Source organism: Diabrotica undecimpunctata, chromosome 3 (assembly GCF_040954645.1).
Source record: "Diabrotica undecimpunctata isolate CICGRU chromosome 3, icDiaUnde3, whole genome shotgun sequence".
NCBI classification, from domain to species: domain Eukaryota; kingdom Metazoa; phylum Arthropoda; class Insecta; order Coleoptera; family Chrysomelidae; genus Diabrotica; species Diabrotica undecimpunctata.
Window position 1 is genome coordinate 88,113,846 of NC_092805.1, and position 25,202 is coordinate 88,139,047.

A 25,202-nucleotide genomic window follows, 5' to 3' on the forward strand; every position below is an offset into this window, starting at 1 on the left:
GGCACTGACGTGGCTACAGGCTTCAATATGTTTATCCAATTCCCAAATATTTTAGATATCCAAATTGCCCCATTTTTGTTATGAAATCTTCAATATTTTCAAATGATTATTATTGAACTAACATTGTTCAATTAGCTGATAAGTGCATAATACGAGCATAACATCCTTAGAATACAAACTAAGTCTTACTTCACATACTTCTTTAGGTACACTAATGTGTCATTTCTTTTTTTCTTTCATCTTACGTATAATGATCAAGCAGGGTAAGAGTCAAAAATCTTCTTTTAATTGTACGAAAGTCACTTTCTACGGATAGTTCCGATTAACGTCCAAACAATTAAGGCATTTGCATTGAATTCTCATGTCTTTTCTTTTTTCATTTATTCTAGCTTGGATGTATTAATATAAACGGACAGAGACCATTTCCGTTTGATTTTCCACCGCATGATCCAGCTATTGATTGGATTTGTGAAACTGCCCCATCCCTCGAGTGGGCAGATGTTTTAGTTAGAGTGCCCGTCGGCAAAAAAGTTTATTTTTCAAAGTTAACTAGTAGCAACCAGTTGCTATCGAGTACCCATAGAGACACCTTCTCTTGAGTTAGAAACTCCTGTGAGTCTTGCGTTACCATGAAGTAAATCTGTTTAAAACTACATCATTTTAAAGTTATGGACAAATATGTATTAATTAACAAAGTTAACATGATTTAAAGTGTTTTTACCCACATATTTAGTGACTTCACTCATGTATACCTGGTAACTCTAGTGATGATGGACTTATTAGTCCGAAAATGTTCTGTGATGTAACCCGAAAGAGCATTTTTAGAATATATATATATATATATATATATATATATATATATATATATATTAATGTGATATTATAAGTCAGAGGTGCGCCAAAAATTAATTAGCTAATTAATTAATTAATTAAACTTATTTAAATGATGCAATTATGATTTTATCACACTATTTAATTCTCTTATCTCAGGGTTATATTCGTGCTTCAATATCTATGCTTTACATATGATAGGTAAGGTCTGAGGGATACCGGAATAATAAACATATATGATACAAAATTATATATTGAAATAAAAATCACACTCAAATATCTTAAACAAAAAATATCTCATATAAGGATTATCAAAATTTTGTTCTACGTACGTGAACCTTCAAAAATTAATGTTATATACTATATAAATTAAAATTTCAAATCAAAATTGTTGTTCTATATCTCCTGATAAATATTTCTATCTTTTCTGGAGCAATTAAAAAAAACTTTGTTGATAACGAAAAAACTGACGAATGAAAAAAAAAACTATCTCTCTGAAGATGAGTTGTCCAAATCCTTGTTCCTGGTATCCTACACTATCTATTCTTCGCAGTTCCCTAGGTAATCCGCAATCTTACAACAAATTATTGCGAGCCTCTCGTCTTCAATGGTCTCCTTCAGATGCACGTATCGTTCAAAAGACGCTAGCCTCTTCTCCTCTCGATAAACTGAATCTCTCGTTCCGGCCTGAACAGTGACTCTTGGAATATATAAGTAGAAAATTATGACTTACAATATTTTACTGGATCAGCTTCCGTCAGGATACACTTAGTCCACAAAAACTCACAAACATTCACTTCTAATGCTTACTATCACTTGGGAACCGCCAAAGAAACACGACTGTTCGCCTTGCACCCTTGGAAAACAACTCCTTTTATTTTCTCCCTCAAAAATCCAGTTAAACTCTCATTCCTACATAGCTATCTACCTCTTTTTCAATGTCCTCCAATCAGAGTTCCTCATACTTCCCACCATCTACCATTTAGATGACAAACAACAATTTTACCTACAATTATAAATTTCCTACAAACTATTAACATGCTAATCGGTTTCTACAAATTCTTAAGAACTAACGGAGAAATATAATTTCTAAATTCTACCCTATTGTCTTTATTCACTGTACAAGTCCATTTGGAAAACCCGGTCGTATTGTTCAATTCACTACGTTCACTCAAATATATTTTACAAAGAAAATAATTTATGCATATCTTAAATTTTGTTTACTACAGGTAATCCAAAGATAATGGACTTTATTTCTTCGAAATATCTTTTATAGTTTATTAGGTGAATTATTTGACTTATATTTTATACTTTGAAATATTAAGAGCAAATCAATATTATTTTGTATTTTTACATAGCATAACAACTCTCCAGGATATCTTGAAAATTTATTTAGATGGTCTATTTAGTAATTTTAATTTTATCTTTGGCGGATAAAATGAATCATAATGAATCATATATAATGAATCATATATATATATATATATATATATATATATATATATATATATATATATATATATATATATATATCTATATATCGAACATGTGGGAAAAACTACTATGACGAAATTCATATATAACCAGCTAATTTTTTCATGATACTTTCATAACAACAGCAAAAGCAACTTTTCATATTGTCTGACCTTGTTTAGTCGTTCATATCGTCGGATCTTGTTTTCCGATTTTTCTGACGGATAAAAATTTTCGTAAAAATTAGAGGGAAAACACCCCAGAACCAAAAAATTCGCAGAGGTAAATCGCATCAGACTCGGACCTAATGAAGCGATACTCAAAGTTTGGAAAGAGTATCTTTCATAAACTTTACCAGTTATCATCCATACGGTATCCATGATTTCATTTATGATGTTCTGAGTCCTGATCTAACTATTACGTTGTTCAGATATTCTTCTTCTTCTTCTGGTTCCTATCCGTTTCGGATGTTGGAAATCATATTGGCAATCATGACCTTGCTCGCTGCGGCTCGAAACAGCTCCGTTGAGGTTTTCTTAAACCATGTTCTTAAATTCCGCAGCCATGATATTCTCCTTCTACCGGGTCCTCGCTTACCTTTGACTTTACCTTGCAATATAGACTGCAGCAGGGAGTAACGGTGCTGATTTCTCATAACGTGTCCCAGATATTGCAATTTTATGCGTTTGATCGTAAACACAATCTCTGGGTCCTTCTTCATTTTTTCTAGAACTTCCTTGTTCGTGATCCTTGCTGTCCATGATATTCTCAGCATTCTTCTATAAAGCCACATCTCAAATGCTTCAAGTTTTTTAATAGTGGTGTCTGTAAGCGTCCATGCCTCCGTCCCGTACAACAACACAGAGAAAACATAGCATCTCAAATGTCTCATTTTTGTATCCAGGGATATGTTGTGACTTTTGAAGATGGCGCTCATTTTGTTAAAGACCGTTCTTGCCTTTCCTATGCGGCACTTTATTTCCTGTACATTGCTCCACTGTTCGTTTATAATAGTTCCCAGGTAGCAATACTGTTTTACTCGCTCTATCTGCGTCCCATTAATGTATAGATGAGCCCCATTTATATTCTCCTTGCTGACAATCATTTGTTTGGTTTTGTGGGTATTAATGTTTAGTCCGTACTGTTGACTGTACTCGTTTATTCTGTCCATTAGCCTCTGAAGTCCCTCTAAACTATCTGCTATCACCATATTCTAGCAGTCTATAATATCCCATCCAGTCTTGCCTCATCCTTAAACTCATCGTATAACCATGTGCAGAGGAGGCAGGTCCGGTAGAGCCTTTATAGTTGCCTAGGTGTACCCCTCAGAATTCCTGTAATTTCAAGACAAGCAATAATTTTTTGTATCTTACTTAATTTGAGGATGATACTTTTTGCAGTACCATAGGGGCCACCATACCACTGATGCATGCGTTATTGTTTGTTTTGCCACTATGTTATAGCTCCAATATATTATGTTTACTCTAAAGAATTTATATATTGAAATATTATAAGATATGATTATAACAGTAAAATATGATACAAATAATGAAATATAATACCAATAATATGTAACCTACAATCAACCTAGATACTCTGACTGAATAGACTGAAATATGATTTTAATAGTGAAATATCTTTCAAAGATTGGCCAATATTATTGAATGTACATTCTAAACTAAGCAGCGATTTCGATAAAAGATAATATCTAACCGCGAACTCAAGACTATCAAGATAAGAATTAAAAAAGGAATTATCAGGTATTTTGTAAAAGAAATTATAAAAGAAATATACAATACACCGCTACAACAGCGCATCGAAGTGCACATCTGTGGATTTTATGCAATTGAACAATATCTAAGAGAAACTTACGTACAAGTTTTAAGACTGAGAGTTTTTCTTCAAGAATTACCGCACAGGCAGATCCTGAAAACTGTAGTTTAGCAGCGAGGAAGAGGAAAGTGATCTGGTAGTTTAATTCAGTGAATGATTAGTCACAAAATAACTGTTTACATTGGCCAAATATAAACAACACAACTGTTATATATGTAGAGGTAATTATCAATTTAAAAAAGTTGTACAAAGTCGTAAGTAACATCAACTACGTATTGTATGATCTATTTTTAGAGCCTAGTTCTCTTTCTATAACCGCTAGTAAGCATTTAGAGCAAAAGGTGTAGAGTAACCATTGTTTCGGTATATGTCCTGTTTTGTACAGTGTCTTACACAAGTCTACTATAATGTCTAAGGTTTCATCATTAATTTATGCATTTTAAGCTTTCTACTGGAATTGCCATTTTTGTTGTTTTTTAATGTCATCTTAATTTCCATTTTTAATATCTTTAAAACCACACCATCTTCTACTTTCACCTGTTCTGTTCTATTGTCTTTGAACAACTCATTGATGTATTCTGTACCGGGTGGTCCAATAAGCCGATCTCTCGGCTATATATTAGAAACTATTCATGTTATAACTTTAGGAGAAAAAATTCCTTAGTAAAACTGGCCAAGAGAAATCGCTGGAAATAACTTTCAAGTTCCTGGGTTAACCGCTAGGGGGCGTAACCTGTGAAGAAAACTTTGAAAACCAGTTTTTTGGGAAATATGCCCAATTATAATAATAATAGTCTCCCGTTTTATACTGCTTCGCGGCTTTGGGAGTATAGCAGGGTAGTCTGCTGTATCTAGGGCCTACGGTATACAAGGAAGGTAACATGGCCAGTGCTACGCTTCAACCGCCTATTATTACCCCTGGTTTTACCCAAGGTACTCATTTTATTCAGGCTGAGTCGACCTGGGGCCTATAGACATTTTTAAAAATGTCTAGTTATTCTTGCTGGCGGTAGGATTCGAACTCCGGACCACCGGCATGCGAGGCAAGAATCCTACCGCTTGCGCTACGCAGGCCCTGGTATTAAATAAGTAAACTAGAAAGAGGACTAAATTCTGCACAAAGTTGTTTAAGTACTTTTTTTTATTTTTTCAAATAAAGGGTGGGGGAGAGTGGGAAAGTATTTGTGGATAAATACCTATAACTTTGGTTTGGATTAACCGATTTTAACGAAATTAGTGTCATTATAAAGAGTGTGGATGAATTCATTTACATCTACTATAAAATAATTGCATTTAGTTTTAATTGTCATAGGTAGAGGGTACTTTCGAATAGAAAAAATTAAAATTTGATTTTCTTCAAAATTTTTAATGGAAACACCTATTTGTTGTAAATTATAATGGAACTGGATTAAATTCGTAACAAAATGGATCAAACCGGATGTTAATAGCTTTTGTCGAACTCGAGATATGAATAAAAACGCATAAATATAAGTAAGTATAGTATTGGCTCACCTTGTATTATAAATTAAATTAAAAAATAAGTCAGTAGGTACTTTCAAATTTTTTTATAGCAGAAGAATCTTAATGTTGATACCTATTTGGCCATTGTTATTTCATATGAAATAACATGAAACAGACGACATGAAACAGCGCATTATAAACGCAATAAATAGTATATCAACAGTTGAGATTAAAGCAGCTGATGTCTACGCGCGAAAGATTACATCTTTGTGTGGACAACGAGGGAAAACAATTTGAACATTTCGTTGGACATTAAGTTTTAATGATCGAGAAATTTCTATGAACTTTCGCATATTTAATTTTAAGATATAATAAAGGGTGAGTCAATACTATACTTACTTATGTTTATGCGTTTTTATTCATATCTCAAAATCGACAAAAGCTATCAAGATGCGGTTTGCGCCATTTTGTTACGAATGTAATCCAGTTCCATTATAATTTACAATAAATAGGTGTTTCCATTAAACACTTTAAAGAAAAACAAATTTTAATTTTTTCTATTCGAAAGTATCCTTTACCCATGACAATTAAAACTAAATTCAATTGTTTTATAGTAGATGTAAATTAAATCATCCACACTCTTTCTAATGACACTAATTTCGTTAAAATTGGTTGATCCAAACCAAAGTTATAGGTATTTATCCACAAATACTTTCCCACTCTCCCCCACCTTTATTTGAAAAAATAAAAAAAAATACTTGAACAACTTTGTGCGGAATTTAGGCCTCTTTCTAGTTTACTCATTTAACACTTAGTACAATTGGGCATATTTCACAAAAAACTGGTTTTCAAATTTTTCTTCACAGGTTACGCCCCCTAGCGGTTAATCCAGAAACTTGAAAGTTATTTCCAGCGATTTCTCTAGGCCACTTTTACTAAGGATTTTTTTCCTAAAGTTATAACATGAATAGTTTATGATATATAGCCGAGAGATCGGCTTATTGGACCACCCGGTACATCTATTTAATTTTTCGTTAGTATTCAACGCCAGCTTCCGATTTGTATCTTTCAGTATTCCCGGTTGTCTTTTTCTATTGTTCTGAGTTAATTCTGTTTTAGATTTCTATTATTAGTTTGAGCCTCCCCTCTGTATTATTTCCCAGCGTTTACCCTCGATACAACGGTATGTATTTATTCCTTAGTTTTCAGAATCCTGCTTAGATTAGACAGAGTCTTTGTTTCCGTGATTTTAGTTTTATATTATTATTGTTCATATATCATTGTTACATTGTAAATATAAATTTATGATCATACACACACCAACCAGAGATTGTTTTTACAGGTGCCGTTGACAATAGATGTGTTATCCCCAGAGGCAAGGGAGTAGGCGGCACATCTTTAATAAATCAAAATATTTACAGTCGAGGAAACTCCATCGATTACGATAGATGGGCAGAATTGGTAAACGACCAGAGTTGGAGATACGAAAACGTGCTAAATTATTTCAAAAAATCCGAAGACTTTCACCAAAACAATCCGCAGGCGCCAGTAGACTGGGACTACCACGGCAAAAAGGGATACCTTTACACCAACTTCCACTTACCACCTTCAAACTTCACTGAAGTGTTCCTGAAAGCTAATCGAGAGCTTGGTCTAAACATTACGGACTACAATGGTAAAGAACAAATAGGTGCCACCATCATGCAAATGAATACCAAAAAAGGACGAAGGTATGATCAAGCTTCGGCCTTCATTACACCAGTAAGGGAAAGAAGTAATCTCATCATCTCCGAAGGAAGTTATGTGATTAAACTAGAAACAAAGCATAAAAAAGTCAAAAGTGTTCTTTTTACAAAAAATAAGAAATTGTTCAGAGTCAAAATAACCAGAGAAGTTATTTTATCTGCTGGTGCTATATCTTCACCGCAAATTCTTATGTTGTCTGGTATAGGTCCCAAAAAGCACTTAAACGATATGGAAATACCTGTTGTTCAAGATTTACCCGTAGGAAATAATCTAAGAGATCATATCTTCTGTGGATTACAGTTTTCTTCAAATGTGTCGTCAGTAAATCAAACTCTTACGCAGAAAATCAAAGAATTTTTAAATGGTTATGGTGATTTAACAGCTGGAAATCCTCTAGATGCAGCTGGATGGTATAAAACTGCTCTAGAAAATAGTTTCAATTATCCTGATATAGAAGTAATACCGTCAATTTCTGGCTCGGGTGAAATAGGAAAAAAGTTTCTTCAGTGGAAGGATGAAATATGGAATACAATATTTAATATTTCCATACCAAATCCATTTACTTTAAGTGCAGTATTGCTGCATAGTAAGTCTGTAGGTACTGTCCGATTACAGACTAAAAATCCCTATTATTACCCAGTTATAGATTACAACTCGTTAAGCGATCGGCATGATACAGATCTAAAAACACTTTACGAAGGAATACAACTAGTTCTGAATATTAGTAAAACGCTAGCTTTCCAAAAAATGGGCACAAAATTAGAAGTAAGACCCTTACCGGCGTGCGAAGCAACCGATTTTTTATCTAGACACTATTGGTATTGTTTTATAAGACAAATGTCAATACCCGCGTTTCATCCAGTAGGAACGTGTCGAACTGGGACGGATCCTAAAGTAGCAGTGGTGGATTGGAATCTCAATGTTTTTGGAATGAGACGGTTGAGAGTTGCTGATGCTAGTGTTCTCCCGTTCACGTTCTCAGGCCATCCTAATGCTATTTGTACCATGATTGGAGAGAAACTTTCTGACGTTATTAAATTCGAGTACAAGAAGGATTTTGCACCTTAAACTGTTTGCTAAAATAATGTGTTTTTGTAGATCTGATTATATGCTTTTGTAATAAAATTTTACACTTTTATACTAACACTGAATCATTTTGAATTAAATAAAAAATTACATATACTCTAGAATATTTATAGCTATTTCAAATTCATAGAATACCGATTGAGTTATCTTTAACCATACATTCAACTATAAAAGTCAAGTTGATGAAAATTGTAAAATAGTGAAAAACTATTAAAATAAGTAAAATAATGCCTAATTACAAAACATTTGACCGTACTAATCAGCCACGCCAGATTAAATTAGTTGTCGTCAATGTTATATTTAAATCAACTAATCAACGACAGTTAAATAATTCAAAAGAAATAACTTTTTTATCCACTGGCAATTTGTATTTTTGTAATTTTGTAGCTAAGCGAGCTTATTATCGGACTTGCATTTTCCTGTTTCCTCTTCTCCATCATGTATTTTAACTCTATTGTAATGTTGGATTTCGAACAAAGAAACCCCTTTTATAGCTCGTAATTCGAACATAAAACATTTTAAATATAAAAGTTCACCTTACTTGCACTACTTCATTTAGACATTACGAAACAAAACCTTACGAAAATAGGGTTTCCGTATTTATTATTCGAGAATAATAATTTCAAAGCTGTTTCGAGTCAGCTCGTGTTGTTGCCTGCGGTTCCTGCCACTTTTTCGTAGAAAAGTATTTGTTACTAGGTATTTTGAATATATTTTGGAATACTTTCGTTAGAAACAGGACCGACAGTAATAAATTTTGTGATTGCTTTTGTCTTATACTTTTGAAGTAATTTATTTCAACACGTATACAAGTACTATTAACAATATACTAATTAACAAAATGTTAAGTTTAAGGTATTTGTTTGAAAAACACAAGTAGAATATAAAATCTTTAAAAAATATTTTAAATGGAAGAAGATGAAGATGTAATTTCGTCGAGATCTTTTGAATATATCTATTTGAGAGCAAAGATAGAAAGAGACGGACCTAATGACTTTGACTGTGGTCAAAAACTATCTCTAAACCGAAAAAGATACATCTATCAGCATTTTTAAAAGCGGTATACTTACTTTATGTGTGAAACATGGAAACTCACTAAGAGAACGGAACAAAAACTCCTTGTTCCGGAAATGGATTTTTGGCACAGATCAGCAGGTATATCGAGAATGAAGCACGTAACCAATGAAAGAATAAGACAAATCATGGAGAGAACAACCACCACCATAGAATAAATACAGCAAAACAGCTTATTTCGTACGGACATGTACAGAGAATAACAAACCATCGCCTACCGAAGAAAATATTGAATTGGCAGCCACCTGAGCGAAAAAAACGAGGAAGACTGAAAACAACAAGCTTGATGGAATCCAAAAGGCAATGTCAGAGAGAGATCTACGACCAGGAGACTGGGTCGATAGATGTGAATAAGTAAGGAAAACGTACTTTAGACAATTCGTCATTCATTCGATTTTACCGATTCATTGAATCTGAAAAATTTATACTGGGGATACTGTCGTTTATGCAAACTATGGTGAACATAGTACCGAGATCACTAAGCATATTAGTTGTGTTGGATTTCAAAGAACAATGTAAAAAAGCGAGCGAATAATGGATTCAAGGAATCAATACAACAAGTATAAATGCCCATTTTACATTTAAATAGGTCACTATCATATTCGTGCTAACGTCGAAATATTATGATTTGCCTTTTTTGCGTTTTGAAGGCATGGGCACCACAAATGCATTGCTATTATACAAACGTATTCGTACAAAAAAAAAATTCCAGTAATTTCTACGAAGCTTTGGAACTGGTTCCCTTAAAAAAAAGGAATGTAGCTCGACTATCTTTATAGAACTTGATCCATCTGGTGAACCTGGTTCGTCTGATTTTGGGAAACGAGCTATCCATCACGTTTGTGATATACGATTTGATGGTTAGGAACAATTTCAAATTTTGATAGATAAAAAATTCAAAAGGTATCATTGTAAAAATCCAATACTCTAATCGTCTATTCCAATGTGACTTCCTTTGATGCGGTGTAAGGTCAATAAAAATTATTTTTGGGACTACCATCATAAAAAATAATGCATTATTTACATATTGCCCTTTCGTACCTTACTAAAACTTGTTTGATGTTAAAAATCTACACTTATTCTAGGAAATATTTTTACCTGAAAATTTAAATCTTTCATTGAAAGTTTCTTTTGAATGTATCTTGTTGGAAAAAAATTTAAACATTATTTTTAACACCGTAACAGTTCGGAGGATTAAGGAAAGTGTAGAAAAAGTAATACGTCAGAAAGAGTAAAAAGTTCTCAGATGCATGTAAAATAAATACATATTTCTATCTACGATATATTTGGTCTTGTATCTTTTTCGTAAATACTGTCATTACCAAAAATAAGGGAATCACTATAGAAGATAGAAAAATTAGAAACCTGAGAAAAGCAGATGACACACTTTAAGTAGGAACGAATGAAGTCAAAATGATCACCACCACCGAACAGCTAAGCCGGATAAACAAAGAATTCGAACTTCAGATCAACACCGAAAAAACAAAAAAAATGATTTGTATACTTAGGCTCCCTGATAACCAACAATGGCGATAGCTCCTCAGAAATAAAGCGTAGACTAGCAATGGCCCGAACTGCAACAGCTAAATTAAGTAATATATGGAAAGACCGAACAATAAAAAGGAATACTAAGCTCAGGTTGGTCAATTATCCTTATTTTGTTCTTATCCTTATGTCCTTATTTTTCCCCTTTCTACATACGCAGCTGAAAGATAGAAAGAAGTAAGATCGAAGCCTTCGAAATGTGGGTTGGTTTTGTCCAGAATCTGCCCAGAATACAAAACCAACCTGTCAATTCTGAAAGCTTCACATAACAGACAGGCTATTTAAATAGTAAACCGAGGATACTGTTAGGACATTTTAATACCAAATACAATTTAATAAGCAAATTAGTTTAGTGCTTCAACATAGAGCCTGTCACATGTCTGTGCGTTTTGTGTTCCAACATACAACCTGGCGGGATCAAGTCGGCAAGTGACATAAGATTGACATTAATCAAGTAATATCCAAGAAGACGCCACGTTTTCTAGTATTCACAAATTCACATGTTGTAATAATTAGTTTGTACAAAAAGTTAATAAATAATTCTATTTACTCACATAAAAGATAATTTACAGTCCACACCATTAATTAATATTATCTACCATAAGATAATCCAACAGATACCTAAATTACTTCAGCCACATGGGCAGAGAAACGTACAAGGAAAGGTAGGAGGCCGAAGACCAAGAGGAAGATCTCCAACACAATGGGCAGACCAAATGAAGACTCTGATGGGAAAATCCCTACATGAAGCTGTCCATATGGCACAGGATCGCAACCAATAGAGACAGCAAGCTAACAATATTTAGAGTGTCACCACGCCCTGAAAAGTGCTCAAGGAATGAGGAGGAGGGTATACTGTCAAATGCCATTTGTTTTATCTCATATATAATTTCTTTTACGTCCTCTTTCATTTGTTTTAAATCATAGATGACTTGTCTTGTTTTAGCTTTTGTTAGTTTGTTATAAGTTTTTCAAAATCCAGTACATATAAAAGTGAGGTTGCCTTTCTCGTGAACTTCATACATTGAGAATATTGAGTATCCTCGGTTTACTGATCCCAGTCCCAACTGTCTAGTAAATTTAGTAATTATTTTTTACTACTTTTGTTCATTATGATTATTCTTCTTTTTTTTTTAATGAAAAAAGCCTGCAAGAGTAAGTTGATTTGAGCTATTAATACTCAGAGGTAGGAATCTTTATGCTGTGTGTTTCCGACAAGAAATCTGTCAAAATATTCTCGAGCTGAGCAAAAAGACTATAAAAAGCGTATTTTTTGGTTACAATTTATATTAAGATTTATGTTGGCAAAGTTTTTAAATAAACGCATTAAAAGGGTTTAAAATGTTTCGGAAAGCACTAAAAGTATACTAAATACATTTAATGAATGAAAAAGATCTAAGATGTATAATATGGAAAGAATTATTAATGATACCTAGTATAAACACAAAATAAAAATAATGTAGCGGTCATAGAAACAAATATGCAAGAATGGAAGACCTCGAGATAACAAGAGATGAAGATAAACAACCACGACGGCAACACGCTTAGATTTTTTTAATTAAAGTTTCGTATTTTCCGTAATTTTTAGCCATTAAAAACGAATGAGTTGATTCCAATAGAGGAAATACCGACTCTGCTTTGATATCGGTTAGTTTAAGTTTTCCAAATGAAAGTACTTTGGCATTGCTATCGATAAAGTTATTTATATGATAAATTATATCACTACTTTGCTTATTTGACTAATTTTTTATTGTGAATGGTTAAACGGTATCGATATAATAAACAGGAATGGTCAACATATGCTGATGTCATACAGCAGCATCTTTTTTCCTATCTCAAGTACTAAAACCACAACATCGACACAGTCGAAAAATGTCTGTGGAAGAAGACACAAGCACTCATAGTGCCTTACAATTACTCTGGTGAACGACGCGACGTATAATTTGAATGAAAATCTCAATATTTCTCGTCACGTTTTGTATTGTAAGTGATTCCTCGCGGCCAATTAGTGGAAGCTGTAAGATAGAATTGCTGAGTTGCGGCATATATCTAGGCAAGTGATACCCGTGAACCCAGCAGATAAGGTAATGACATATGTCTTAAAAGCTTATTAATAATTTCACACGTAAAGGCATGAAGAACGAATAGATCAGACTTTCTTAGTGTACGGAACATTATAGGTACAATTTCGTAGTTTTAGTTTTTGGGAATTTAAATTAGTTTTAGTATTATTAGTATTTGCCATTATTATTATTATACTTTCATGTACATCTTCATATCCTTTTTTGTTAAGTTTTCATATAGAATAAATATGTTAAACTCACTTCTCTTTTATATTTTTTGGTCTAGATTTAAGCGTTTTAAGAAACAGACCCGCTGGTACGTACCTTACGTACACGGCTAATTACCTTTACATCAGTGAACTAGCACCTATAGAACCTGAGATTATTTAATAATTTCACACACGTGGGATATGATTACAAGATCCCAACAAGGGACATACACATTAATCCTTGTGCGATTAGATCCAAATAGTACAAATTATCAAGAGTTTCTTTTTTATTTTATCTTTAAGCTTTTTGTAACCATCATAGAAAATGACAGATTTTAAATCAGTAAATCACCTTCTTGACTTAAATGAAACTCAATTATCAAGGCTTTTATACATAAACCTTCGAAGAACATTTATAGATATAGAAGACATTTATATATATATATATATATATATATATATATATATATACACACATGTCCAAAAGTTTGGAATACGTACAAATAATATATCTACGCCTATGGTGGTTTTAAAATTGTTGTTGATATTCATTCTAGACCGTTTTTAAATTAAAATGATAGAAAATTTGAATCGTTTTTGTATGATTTTGGTCATATTCAGCTGATTAGTGTATTTACACATTATTTCAGTCTTTGTTTAAATTTGATTTGAGCCGTTTAAAAATGTCTAGAAACGTGATATCTCATTTTGACAGATCTAGAGTAATTGCTTTGTTACAACAGTGCTTTAGTCAAGTTATATCGCCAATATTATTGATGTTACTCAGAGTGCTGTATCAAAAATTAAAAAAAAATCCAAGATACAAATGACGTCAAGGATCGTCCCAGAAGTGGCAGAAGTCGATGTACAACAGCAGCACAAGACCGGCAAATAACATTAATAGCTCGTAGAAATCGTCTGGAATCTACAAGTGGTATATCCAGAGAAATTTCTAGGCTTCAAGGACTGAATATTTCACGGCAAACAATAACACGCAGACTAAATGCAGTAAATTTGTATTGTAGAAGACCGCTACGTGTTCCTAAGCTAACCTACCAACACAAAATAGTAAGCTTGCAATGGGCTAGAGAAATGGTGCATCATGGTCCTAGCTGAAATAACGTGATGTTTTCTGATGAGTCAAAAATTGGGTTGGTATCTAATTCGAACACTGGTTTGGAGGGCCTCAGAACGACAAGCCCGACTAGAAACAGCCCAACCGCGTGTCCCATTTGAAGGTAGCAGTATTATGGTTTGGGGTGGTATTATGAGTGGTACACGGACGCCACTGCTGGTTCTGGAGAGAAGTCACTGGTGCTGTGTACATCGAGGAAGTTTTAAATCCTGTCGTACGTCTATTCCGAGGGGCAGTAGTTGATAAACTTTTGTTTATGCATGACAACGCACCTCCTCATCGAACGGCAGCAGTACCAAATTTTCTGAAAGAAGGAATATCTAAATTACAGTGGCCTTCGAATTACCTTGACATGAACGTTATTGCACATGCTTGGGACATTCTCAAAACACGCATCAAGAAGCGAAACAATCCCCCTATTACACTTCGAGAACTAAAAGATGCTGCTCGTGAAGAATGGGAGAGAATTCCGCAAACCAAGCTCGACCAGTTAATAGGCAACATGCCGAATTGCCTACAGGCATGCATACAGGCCAATGGAGGAAATACTAATTATTAGTTTTATTAAAAATTATTTTTTTCTATACTAATTTATTTTTAAATGTAAGTTGTACATTGTATGTTTTTCACTCCAATACAATAAATAATTTTTTTGCATATCGTTTATCTGGTTTTGAGATTTATTTAGTATTATTGAGAATTAAAACAAAATAATGTTTAACTATTCAGACGATTTTACATATAAAAATCAATAAAAAGATGAAATATTCCAATATTCCAAACTTTTGGACATATGTGTATATATATATATATATATATGTTCGGATAAGTTTCCGCGGTCAGATAAATGAAAATTACTGAGTTCTCGGGAAGAACCGCGTTGAGAATTTAAAACTCGACGTTTCGGCACCCATTTTGGAGCCATTATCAAGAGGGATACGGTTCGGTTCGAGTTCGGGGTCTCAATCTGCCTACTCCCCTCACTCGAGACGTACCAGTATCGTGTTCTATATTGCAAGAACTGTCTCTCGGCACTGAGGTCTCAATCTGCCTACTCCCCAGTGTCGAGTGACTCACAGTGAGTCACTCGACACTGGGGAGTAGGCAGATTGAGACCTCAGTGCCGAGAGACAGTTCTTGCAATATAGAACACGATACTGGTACGTCTCGAGTGAGGGGAGTAGGCAGATTGAGACCCCGAACTCGAACCGAACCGTATCCCTCTTGATAATGGCTCCAAAATGGGTGCCGAAACGTCGAGTTTTAAATTCTCAACGCGGTTCTTCCCGAGAACTCAGTAATTTTCATATATATATATATATATATATATATATATATATATATATATATATATATATATATATTAGAAGAAAAGATCCAAAGATTTACTAGATATGATTAGGAATGATCTGAGAATTATCGTGTCTTCTAACGGGACACTGTCGCCTAAAGGAACACATGAATAAAAATCGGGCAGAAAGTGCGGATTGCAGATTTTGTCAGGCTGAAGATGGGACGGCGGAACACTTTCTGTGCTCCATACATTTCAGTATTATTAACTCGAGACTTTCGAGACTTTCTTAGTGTACGGAACATTATAGGTACAATTTCGTAGTTTTAGTTTCTGGGAATTTAAATTAGTTTTAGTATTATTAGTATTTGCCATTATTATTATTATACTTTCATGTACATCTTCATATCCTTTTTTGTAAAGTTTTCAAATAGAATAAATATGTTAAACTCACTTCTCTTTTATATTTTTTGGTCTAGATTTAAGCGTTTTAAGAAACAGACCCGCTGGTACGTACCTTACGTACACGGCTAATTACCTTTACATCAGTGAACTAGCACCTATAGAACCTGAGATTATTTAATAATTTCACACACGTGGGATATGATTACAAGATCCCAACAAGGGACATACACATTAATCCTTGTGCGATTAGATCCAAATAGTACAAATTATCAAGAGTTTCTTTTTTATTTTATCTTTAAGCTTTTTGTAACCATCATAGAAAATGACAGATTTTAAATCAGTAAATCACCTTCTTGACTTAAATGAAACTCAATTATCAAGGCTTTTATACATAAACCTTCGAAGAACATTTATAGATATAGAAGACATTTATATATATATATATATATATATATATATATATATATATATATATATATATATATATATATATATATATATATATTAGAAGAAAAGATCCAAAGATTTACTAGATATGATTAGGAATGATCTGAGAATTATCGTGTCTTCTAACGGGACACTGTCGCCTAAAGGAACACATGAATAAAAATCGGGCAGAAAGTGCGGATTGCAGATTTTGTCAGGCTGAAGATGGGACGGCGGAACACTTTCTGTGCTCCATACATTTCAGTATTATTAACTCGAGCCCTATGACTTCGTAGAAGTGTCACCAAGGGCAGTAAGACTCCCCACCCCAATCGCCATTTCTTCTTGTCCAATATATCATCTTCAATTGTTTTTGTTTGTCCGTTCCACTGTAATCTAGGACATCCTCTTCTCCTACTTCTGTTTGGTTTCCATTTCCAAGTTCTCAGCGATATTAGTGACTCGTCCATCTTTCGCATATGTCCATACCAGAGTAATTTTCGTTTTTCGATTTCGTCATTTTGTGTCTCCTTCACATTCATTAGATCTCTAATTCGTTCATTTATCACTTGTCCATTATTTTTAATCTGTAGCTTCTTCTCCAAAACATCATTCCCATTGCATTTATTCTGTTTTGCATTCATTTATTTGTCAGCCACGTCCACGACCCACGTCACCCATAAGTTATAAAGTGAGCAGCCTTACACTATTGTTTTTAAGATTCAGTGTTTAGTTTTGGTTGTGATATCGTCGCTCCATATAACTGAGTGTAGTCAATGTTATTATAATGTATAATTTTATAATATTCGTTTCATTTGAGCCTGTATTTGTTAAAGTTACCCTCAAGTATTTATATTCATTTGTTTGTTTAAATGAGTTGTTATTCATCTCCAGGTCTTCTGCGGTGTTTGCGATGTCATGTATTGCATTTCATCGTAATTGATTTCCAGCTTCCAAATTCAATTATTCAATTCCAAATTTAAAGGCTATGGATATATAGTTGTCGCCAATTTTAACTCCCATCGGTCCACATTTATTGTTTCAGCTTTTTAGTGTTACGTCCGTCAGTCCGTCTATATGAAGTTTACATAAGGTTGATGACGGGCAGCATCCTTGTCGAAGTCCTTTATCGACTTTAAGCGGTTCTGAGTAGTTTTATAGTAGTATTTGTTTTAATTCTTGTATTAATGCCGAAGGGGTGTGTTTTAGCAATTCTGCAGGTATGTAGCCAGTATCGGTGTAGTCAACTATGAACATAAAATATTCGTTTGAAACTGAGCCTCGTCTAAGGTACATGAGGCACATTTTTTAAAGAAAAATCATTTTTCGTCCAGACCAGGATATCGTCTCCAGCTCACCATATTTCGAATACTTTTTCGAAGACATTTTTGAATATTTCGAGAATGTCAAAGATAAGCACTTTTATTCTTTATAGATTTTAATGTAGATTGCTCAGCTTTATACAAAAGAAAGAATTGTTTATTTTGAAAGATGAAAACACTTCATACACACGAAAGTATTCCATATTTACAAAAATAAATGTTTAATTCATCTGATTTTTATCAAAAACTTCCAGATAGAGCGACAGTTAAAATTCTGTGACAATATGTGCTGGATATTTCAACCGAATGGCGCTAGTACATTTCACTGAATTTTTTGCGGACGGGCGTCGAAATCGTGTTGACCCAGATTAGGATTTAATTCAGGAGACGTCATGAAGTTTACATTTGTTTCCAAGCACTCTGTGTTCCGCATTTATCACGTTTATGTGGAAGCTCAAGTGTTCTTTTGTGACAATTGTACGACATTAACATTTGCGCCATGTGTCATCTCTATTTCGTGTTCAAAAAATGACTTATTCAGTTGCACGTATGTTCCTATTCAAAGCAAATGTTTATATTCAGGATAAAGCATAATACAGTCCGAGGGTTTTATTTGTGGTCAACTGGTAACAAAAAGGACAAGTCGGAATGTTTTAAAGACACGTCACTTTAAAAAGGAGGATGGAAGAGTATGTGCATGCTCACCAGTAGATTTTGGACGCAACAAAGGCAAACTGGGAATAAACTTAAATGAATTTTGTCATCTTGCTACTAAAGCTTCCCACACGATTTCTTACTAAAAAAGATGTTTCCCGTTCTTTAATAACAACTAATAATGATATTTGAGATACAAACGTTACCAATGTACCACAGCATTCGAAATTTCTTGAGATGAATAATATAACTAGAGTACGATAATCACTAATCTCTCCTAATTACAAATCTCCATTTGTAGTTTTTTCATAACTATTCACAAACCTTTTGTTTCAAATTCTCTTTCATTTTGTAATTTTCTATATCTAAAATTTCTCCAAACTCATTTTCCAGTATACAGCGCCGGAAAAAATCTTTACATTGCCAAATAAATACATTCGAATTATTTGCGCTTGTTTAGCATTTGAGTGGTGCGGGATAACGTACTCGCGATAGTTGCTGTCTGTCGTTTACTGACATAGTGACAACTTAGTTTCTTTAGTTTTTTCTACGGGTTTGTACTGTACATACAGTTGGTTTTGTGTGAGCAGTCGAGGTTAAACTTCTTTTCACTTACTGAGCAAAGTTTGATATTAAATTCTAAATTTAAGTAAAAAATATGTGTCGAAAGAAACTCACAAATGAACAAAACGTTTGTGCTTTAACGTTACTTAAGAAAGTGGACTCTATAATTACCGTATCACGTGATATTGGTGTTTCAAGAGAGGCAATTTATCAATTAAAACGGTCGGCAGCGTCGTTGCCTTCAGGGACTGTTCCGGAAAGAAAACCTAGTTATAGAGCTTCTAAAAAACAAAACAAAAATAAATATCCTTATCTCCTTCAGAATGTTTCAACAAAAACGATTCGTCACCGCCTTCCGAAATAACTAGCATTGCCAAGTCGACGTGCTGCAAAGAAGCCTTTGGTTCCAAAATCAATGAAGAAAAAAAGATTAGCTATTTTTAAAAAGTATCAGCACTAGTCACCTGAATAGTAAAAAAAGGTCATGTTCAGTGACGAAAGTACGTTCAGGTTAGTAGGAGGAAGTTCCAAATTTGTTCGTCGTCCACTCACCGCGTCAAGGTACGATCCAAAGTTCACAGTTAAAACCGTCAAACATCCTGAAAATATAATGGTATAAATGCGTTAATGGAAATAAAGGAAGAGCAGGGTTTTATTTCTTGCCTAAGAATGTTAGAATGAGGTCAAGCAACTATCTAACTGTTCTAGAACAACATTTATTGAACTTTTGGGAAATTTACGAATGTGACCTCTTTATGTACAATGGTGCCCTGCTCACAAGGCCAAGACAGTGACAAATATCAACGTATTGGAATGGCCGTGTAACTCGCCCGACCTAAATCCCATCAAGAACGCCTGGAATATTATAAAAAATAAGGTTCAAGAGAGTCGACCAAGCAACATAAATCAGTTGAAAGAGGAGTTGAAGAGGTTGTGGGTGACCATGGAAGGAGAATACTTTGCTAAGTTGAACTTTGCTCAATGCATGCCCAAGAGAATACAGCTTATCATCGACTACAAGCGTGATATGACAAAAGATTAATTTGTTAAATTAAAATAATTATCCTAAGATTTTGTTGCCGACCCTGTATTATTCACTTGTTTTGTACTAACCAAAAAATTACTACATGGATTTTTCTTCTGCGCAATCTTTATTCCCTTATAACTATTAGATGAATTACTAATATACTAAAACGATATGTCATGATGTTAGGCAAAATCTTATTCTTCTTTCATTTTCTAGGTACAGTAAACCAACAGTGCAACTCTCCCACGGGCAAAGGCATGGGAGGAACATCTTTAATCAGCGAGTTGGTCTACGCAAGGGGAAACAAAAAAGATTTCGACCATTGGGCACAATTAGTTAAAGACCCCAGTTGGAACTATGACAACGTTCTTAAGTATTTCAAGAAATCCGAAGATTTCGTTAAAACCAACGCAGAAGCGGTAATAGATTGGAGCTACCACGGAACACAAGGGCGTCTTTACACGACCCATCATCAACCCCCATCTAACTATACCAGAATGTTTCTTGCAGCTAATAAGGAATTAGGTATAAATATTACAGATTACAATGGAAAAAGAGAAGTAGGATCTACTATACTACAATTGAACACCCAAGATGGAAGAAGGTTTGATCAAGCAACGGCTTTTTTGAAGCCAGTAGCTGGAAGAAGCAATCTATTTATCTCTCAAGACAGTTACGTTATCAAAATCGAGATAAATAACTCAACAAAAAAGGCAACCGGAGTTATTTTTACGAGAGAAAAAAAAACTTTTAGAGCAAAAATTAGAAAAGAAGTAATACTATCTGCAGGAGTATTTTCTTCACCTCATATTTTAATGCTTTCGGGAGTAGGGCCTAAAGAACATCTAAAGCGGTTTAATATTTCTGTAATACAAGATCTACAAGTGGGTAGCCATTTACACGAAACAGTTTATTGCGGTTTGCCATTTTCTTCGAATTATACCCCACAATCGAAACCTTTAGAAGATGAAATAAAAGATTACTTACACGGAGTGGGAGATCTAGCTGCTGCTAACAAGATTGATGGTGCACTCTTCTATAACACAAAACTAGAACCAGACCGCGAGTATCCCGACGTTGAAATAGTTTTATCCTCTTCCACTCCATCTGCATTAGGTCAAAAATTTCAGAATATCAATAATGAAACTTGGAATGCCTTATACAACCAGACTATAAACGGCCCCTTCAGCTTAACAGTTCTACTGCTCGAAAGTCGTTCACAAGGTACTGTGAGATTAAAAAGCAGCAGTCCGTATGAGTATCCTCTAATAAATTTGAATCTATTAACTGACTCAGGTCATAAAGATATAGATACAATCTACCAAGGAATACAGTTCGCTCTAAATCTAACGAAGACTGATGCTTTTCAATCTATAGCACCAGTTCTGGAAGTTAAACAACTACCAACTTGTGCCAATACCAAATTTTTGAGTCAAAATTTCTGGTATTGTTATATAAGAACTATGGGTATGGCAGCTTACCATCCAGCGGGAACTTGTCCCACAGGGACTGATCCTAAAAAAGGAGCTGTTGTTGATTGGAACCTTAACGTTTATGGTGTTAAAAGACTAAGGGTAGCCGATGCGAGTATTTTTCCCTTCACTTTTGCAGGTCATCCGAACGCGCCATGTACGATGATCGGTGAAAAAATTTCTGATGTGCTTAAGTATGAGTATAGAGCATAAGTCATTTAATAGTTAAATATTATATTTATATGGGATTAAGACACAACGGATTGTATTAAAAATTACATTTTATAATTGATTGTTTGACATTTCGATTTCCACTCTGGAAATCGTTTTCAAAAAAGATTATTTAAGAATTTTGTTAAAAATGAGTATAACCGCCTTTTGTTAAAAAAGGTCCTTGTCAATAATCTTGGAGCTTATTAATACACCTTTTTAACAAAATTCTTAAATAATCTTTTTTGAAAACGATTTTCGGAGTAGAAATTGAAACGACAAATTTTTTAATTAAAAATGTATTTATCATTACAATCAATTGTGGCTTAATTCCATATAAATATAATGACATGCCACAAGATAACAGTTTCAGAACATTATCATATAACAGTATTCGTTAGGAGGGTAATTGAAGATGTAATTAACAGAATAGAGATATGACATAGATGTCGTGGTTCTGAAACTTTTCCTGTGGCATTTTTATTTTAACTACTATATTTTATGGGATTATTTATTTAGCGTATGGCATAAATTAGGGAAAATTCAATAAACTACCAACTTTACAAGAAAATGAAAATATTACAAATAAGATTAAAACATATTTATTAAACTTTGATGTCGAGTATACGTATAAGTTTATTGCTTCAACGACTGTTTCAACGAAGTCACTCCATGGTCCCGGAAGTAATGTATTTTATACATTGCGTTTCATGACCGCAGTCACAATCTGGAGACCGAATCTTACCCCACTTTGTTAGATGTCAACACACCTACCGCTCTCAGCACTGAAACTCCTGGAACTAGTTTAATAGGATGGAGTACTAGGCAGGATTATTATTTATATTTTTATTTTCTCTTACTAGCATACTGTTTCTGTGTATGTCAGGAGGGGCCATTCCTGATAGGACACGAAGCCATTTGAGTGGTGTACATTCTGAACGATACGATTATCATGCGCATAGTACCTACTGTAAAGTTGGATAGCGGCACACCGTGGTAAGGAACCCTTCATCCATAGGGGAGCCCAATATTTCGCTACAGAATAGACCAGGGCTATAGCTGAACATCGCAGAGTAACAGCCGGAAATCCATAAGTTGTCTCACAAATCTTTTAAAAATTATTTCTCGTGTTCAATTTGGCCTTTCTCGTTTTCAATTTGGCATTTCTCATTTTAAATAAGCTGCTGTGAGGCCTATAAACGCCGCGGATGTTTTGAGACAATTTTGAAAGCCGTTTAATTATAGTGATACTACCTGGTCACAACAGCTCCTATTGGATCTAAAACCAGCTAGCTCCGTAGGGAGTTTCTGTAAGATTGTGCCAGCGATTCTGTTATAAATATGTTTCTCCAAAACAAAAGGCACAGTCGATAAAAATGTGGGTCTGAAGTTTTCTGGTTTGTCATTTGACTTATCAAGTTTTAAAATGGCGATTGGTGCTAGTCCATTAAATCCGGGTAATTTTAAATCTTTGATTGCAGTTTGAACCTCTTCCACCCTAAAAGTTTGCGAGAGACTGTTTAGGTCTTGTATTTCCCTTTTAAAAAGTTAAGTTCTTGTTTAACTTTAATAGTAGTTACTTTATGGGATGGAACCCGATATAAGTTCAGTGTTCTAGTAGCTATCTGGATCAGGAGTAATTTTTTTTGTTAATTGTTTATTGGTGTTGTACGACCACCAAGTTTCCCCAACAGAGTTTCTACTAGAATTTTTGAAGTCTACATTTTCAGTTGTATGCGTCCATTTTTGTTTTTGTCTTTTTTCATCAAGAAGCGATAACAACTCATCGGCAATTCCCGAGGTTTCTCGATCTTTGAATTCACTATATAATAGTCCTTCATCATCATCCCACCCTGTAATCTAATTTTTCCTATAGCCTCTTGGAATGGCTTTTTGCAGCCGAGACGATAGCTTTTCTAATGCGATTCCAGTTGCTGATTTTTGAATGAATCCATTTTGTGGACTTTCATGGAAATGGTATTTCGAGACCTTCTTTCAGGATGTGAGATCAATGTTATGAGTGCAGAAACTTGTTATCGACGTTTCTTGAGCACCTAAGATTGATCACGATTATTTTGACTCACAAAACAAATCGAAATTTTAATCTCTTTCCCAGACAGCTGATATAAACGGGCTTTTGGCTTGTGCATCAAAGACTAGCTGGAGATTGAAGAGTTGAATCTAGTCGTATAGGGAATTACCTTAGACCCTATGATAGTATAACCATATATCGTTCCTCTTTTTATGAGTTGTTCTTTATTAGCGGCATATGCTATTTAGCATTACCTAAGATGCATATGTGGTACTTCTAACACAGACACGAGCTAATTTATTTTGTGTAGATGAACTTTAAACAATTTATATTTGACGTTTGTTCAATAAAGGATGAATGAAGAGTGTTCAATAGTTTTATCCTTCGATAAAAAGCCCGATTTTATGGTTCGAGATACATTATTATTATGCAGTAATTTTCCCGAACAACTAACATACAGTTGTTCCAGTCATCTAATCATTTATGGATTCCATACGGAAGATTGTCAAAATAAGCTTCCATTGCTGTTCTCCATTTGATAAAAATATCTAAAACTGTCTTGGTCGATTTTGTAACTCTAAACTCATTCCAGTGCCGAAGTACCGGGTTCACACCACTCCCAGCAATTTGTTTTGATTTAAGATTACGGTAGTGAACCCAAGTCTCACCCATAATGATGAAACGATGCATAAAATAGTTCTTATCCTTTCTAAAACGCTCCAAATATTGCGGAAGTCACATTCGTGGTTTTCGTTTCACTGTTAGTGAATGCGGCCATTGTGCACACAACTTTCCGAAATCCAAATATTTAATCAAAAGTTGGCACTGCTTAGTAAGATCCCTAGGGTCAAGTAAATCTCTCTCAATTAATGGACGATCTTCAAAAACCATATCCTCTATTTTTGGGTTAGTTGCTGCTCGTATTTGTAAAAAAATCTTGGAAACCTACTGGTGCATTAGGCAACGTTGTCTTTTGTTATCTTGTTATATTATAATATACATATATAATAAACTATATATATATATATATATATATATATATATATATATATATATATATATATATATATTCTTGTTAGAATATACCTCAAATTGAAACCAAAGTGTTATTCAACTAAAGTTCAAAAATTAGTATTTTAGATTTAGTAAAAATTCAGAGTATTATTTATTACTGTTAGTTGTGTCATGTGTTACTTAAAATACGTTAATAAATGATAAAAATCAAAGTGGTGCTAATTTTTTAAAAACAGAACCTAATAAAATTTCAGATGTTCTCATTGTATATTACGCACTCAGATATCATTTCTGTAAAATGGGAAAAGTGGAAAGAGAAACATGCCGAT

The 25,202-nt window shown here is 34.0% G+C and overlaps 2 protein-coding genes across 4 annotated transcripts in view; one reads left to right on the plus strand and one right to left on the minus strand.

Moving 5' to 3' along the window:
* The window catches only part of LOC140437016 (glucose dehydrogenase [FAD, quinone]-like), a 97,878-nt gene extending 72,812 nt beyond the window's left edge, over positions 1–25,066 (plus strand). For 2 of the 3 annotated variants that reach the window (XM_072526235.1, XM_072526237.1), the window contains one exon: positions 6,941–8,490. In XM_072526235.1, coding sequence (XP_072382336.1) covers positions 6,941–8,412 — 1,472 coding nt within the window. In that variant the 3' untranslated portion in view covers positions 8,413–8,490. Of the gene's footprint in view, positions 1–6,940; positions 8,491–20,361 lie in introns of those variants that run through there. The other variant, XM_072526236.1, reaches the window with a different exon arrangement.
* Cals (calsyntenin 1) overlaps positions 1–25,202 on the minus strand; it is a 457,567-nt gene that overhangs the window by 415,105 nt on the left and 17,260 nt on the right. The window lies entirely within an intron of this gene.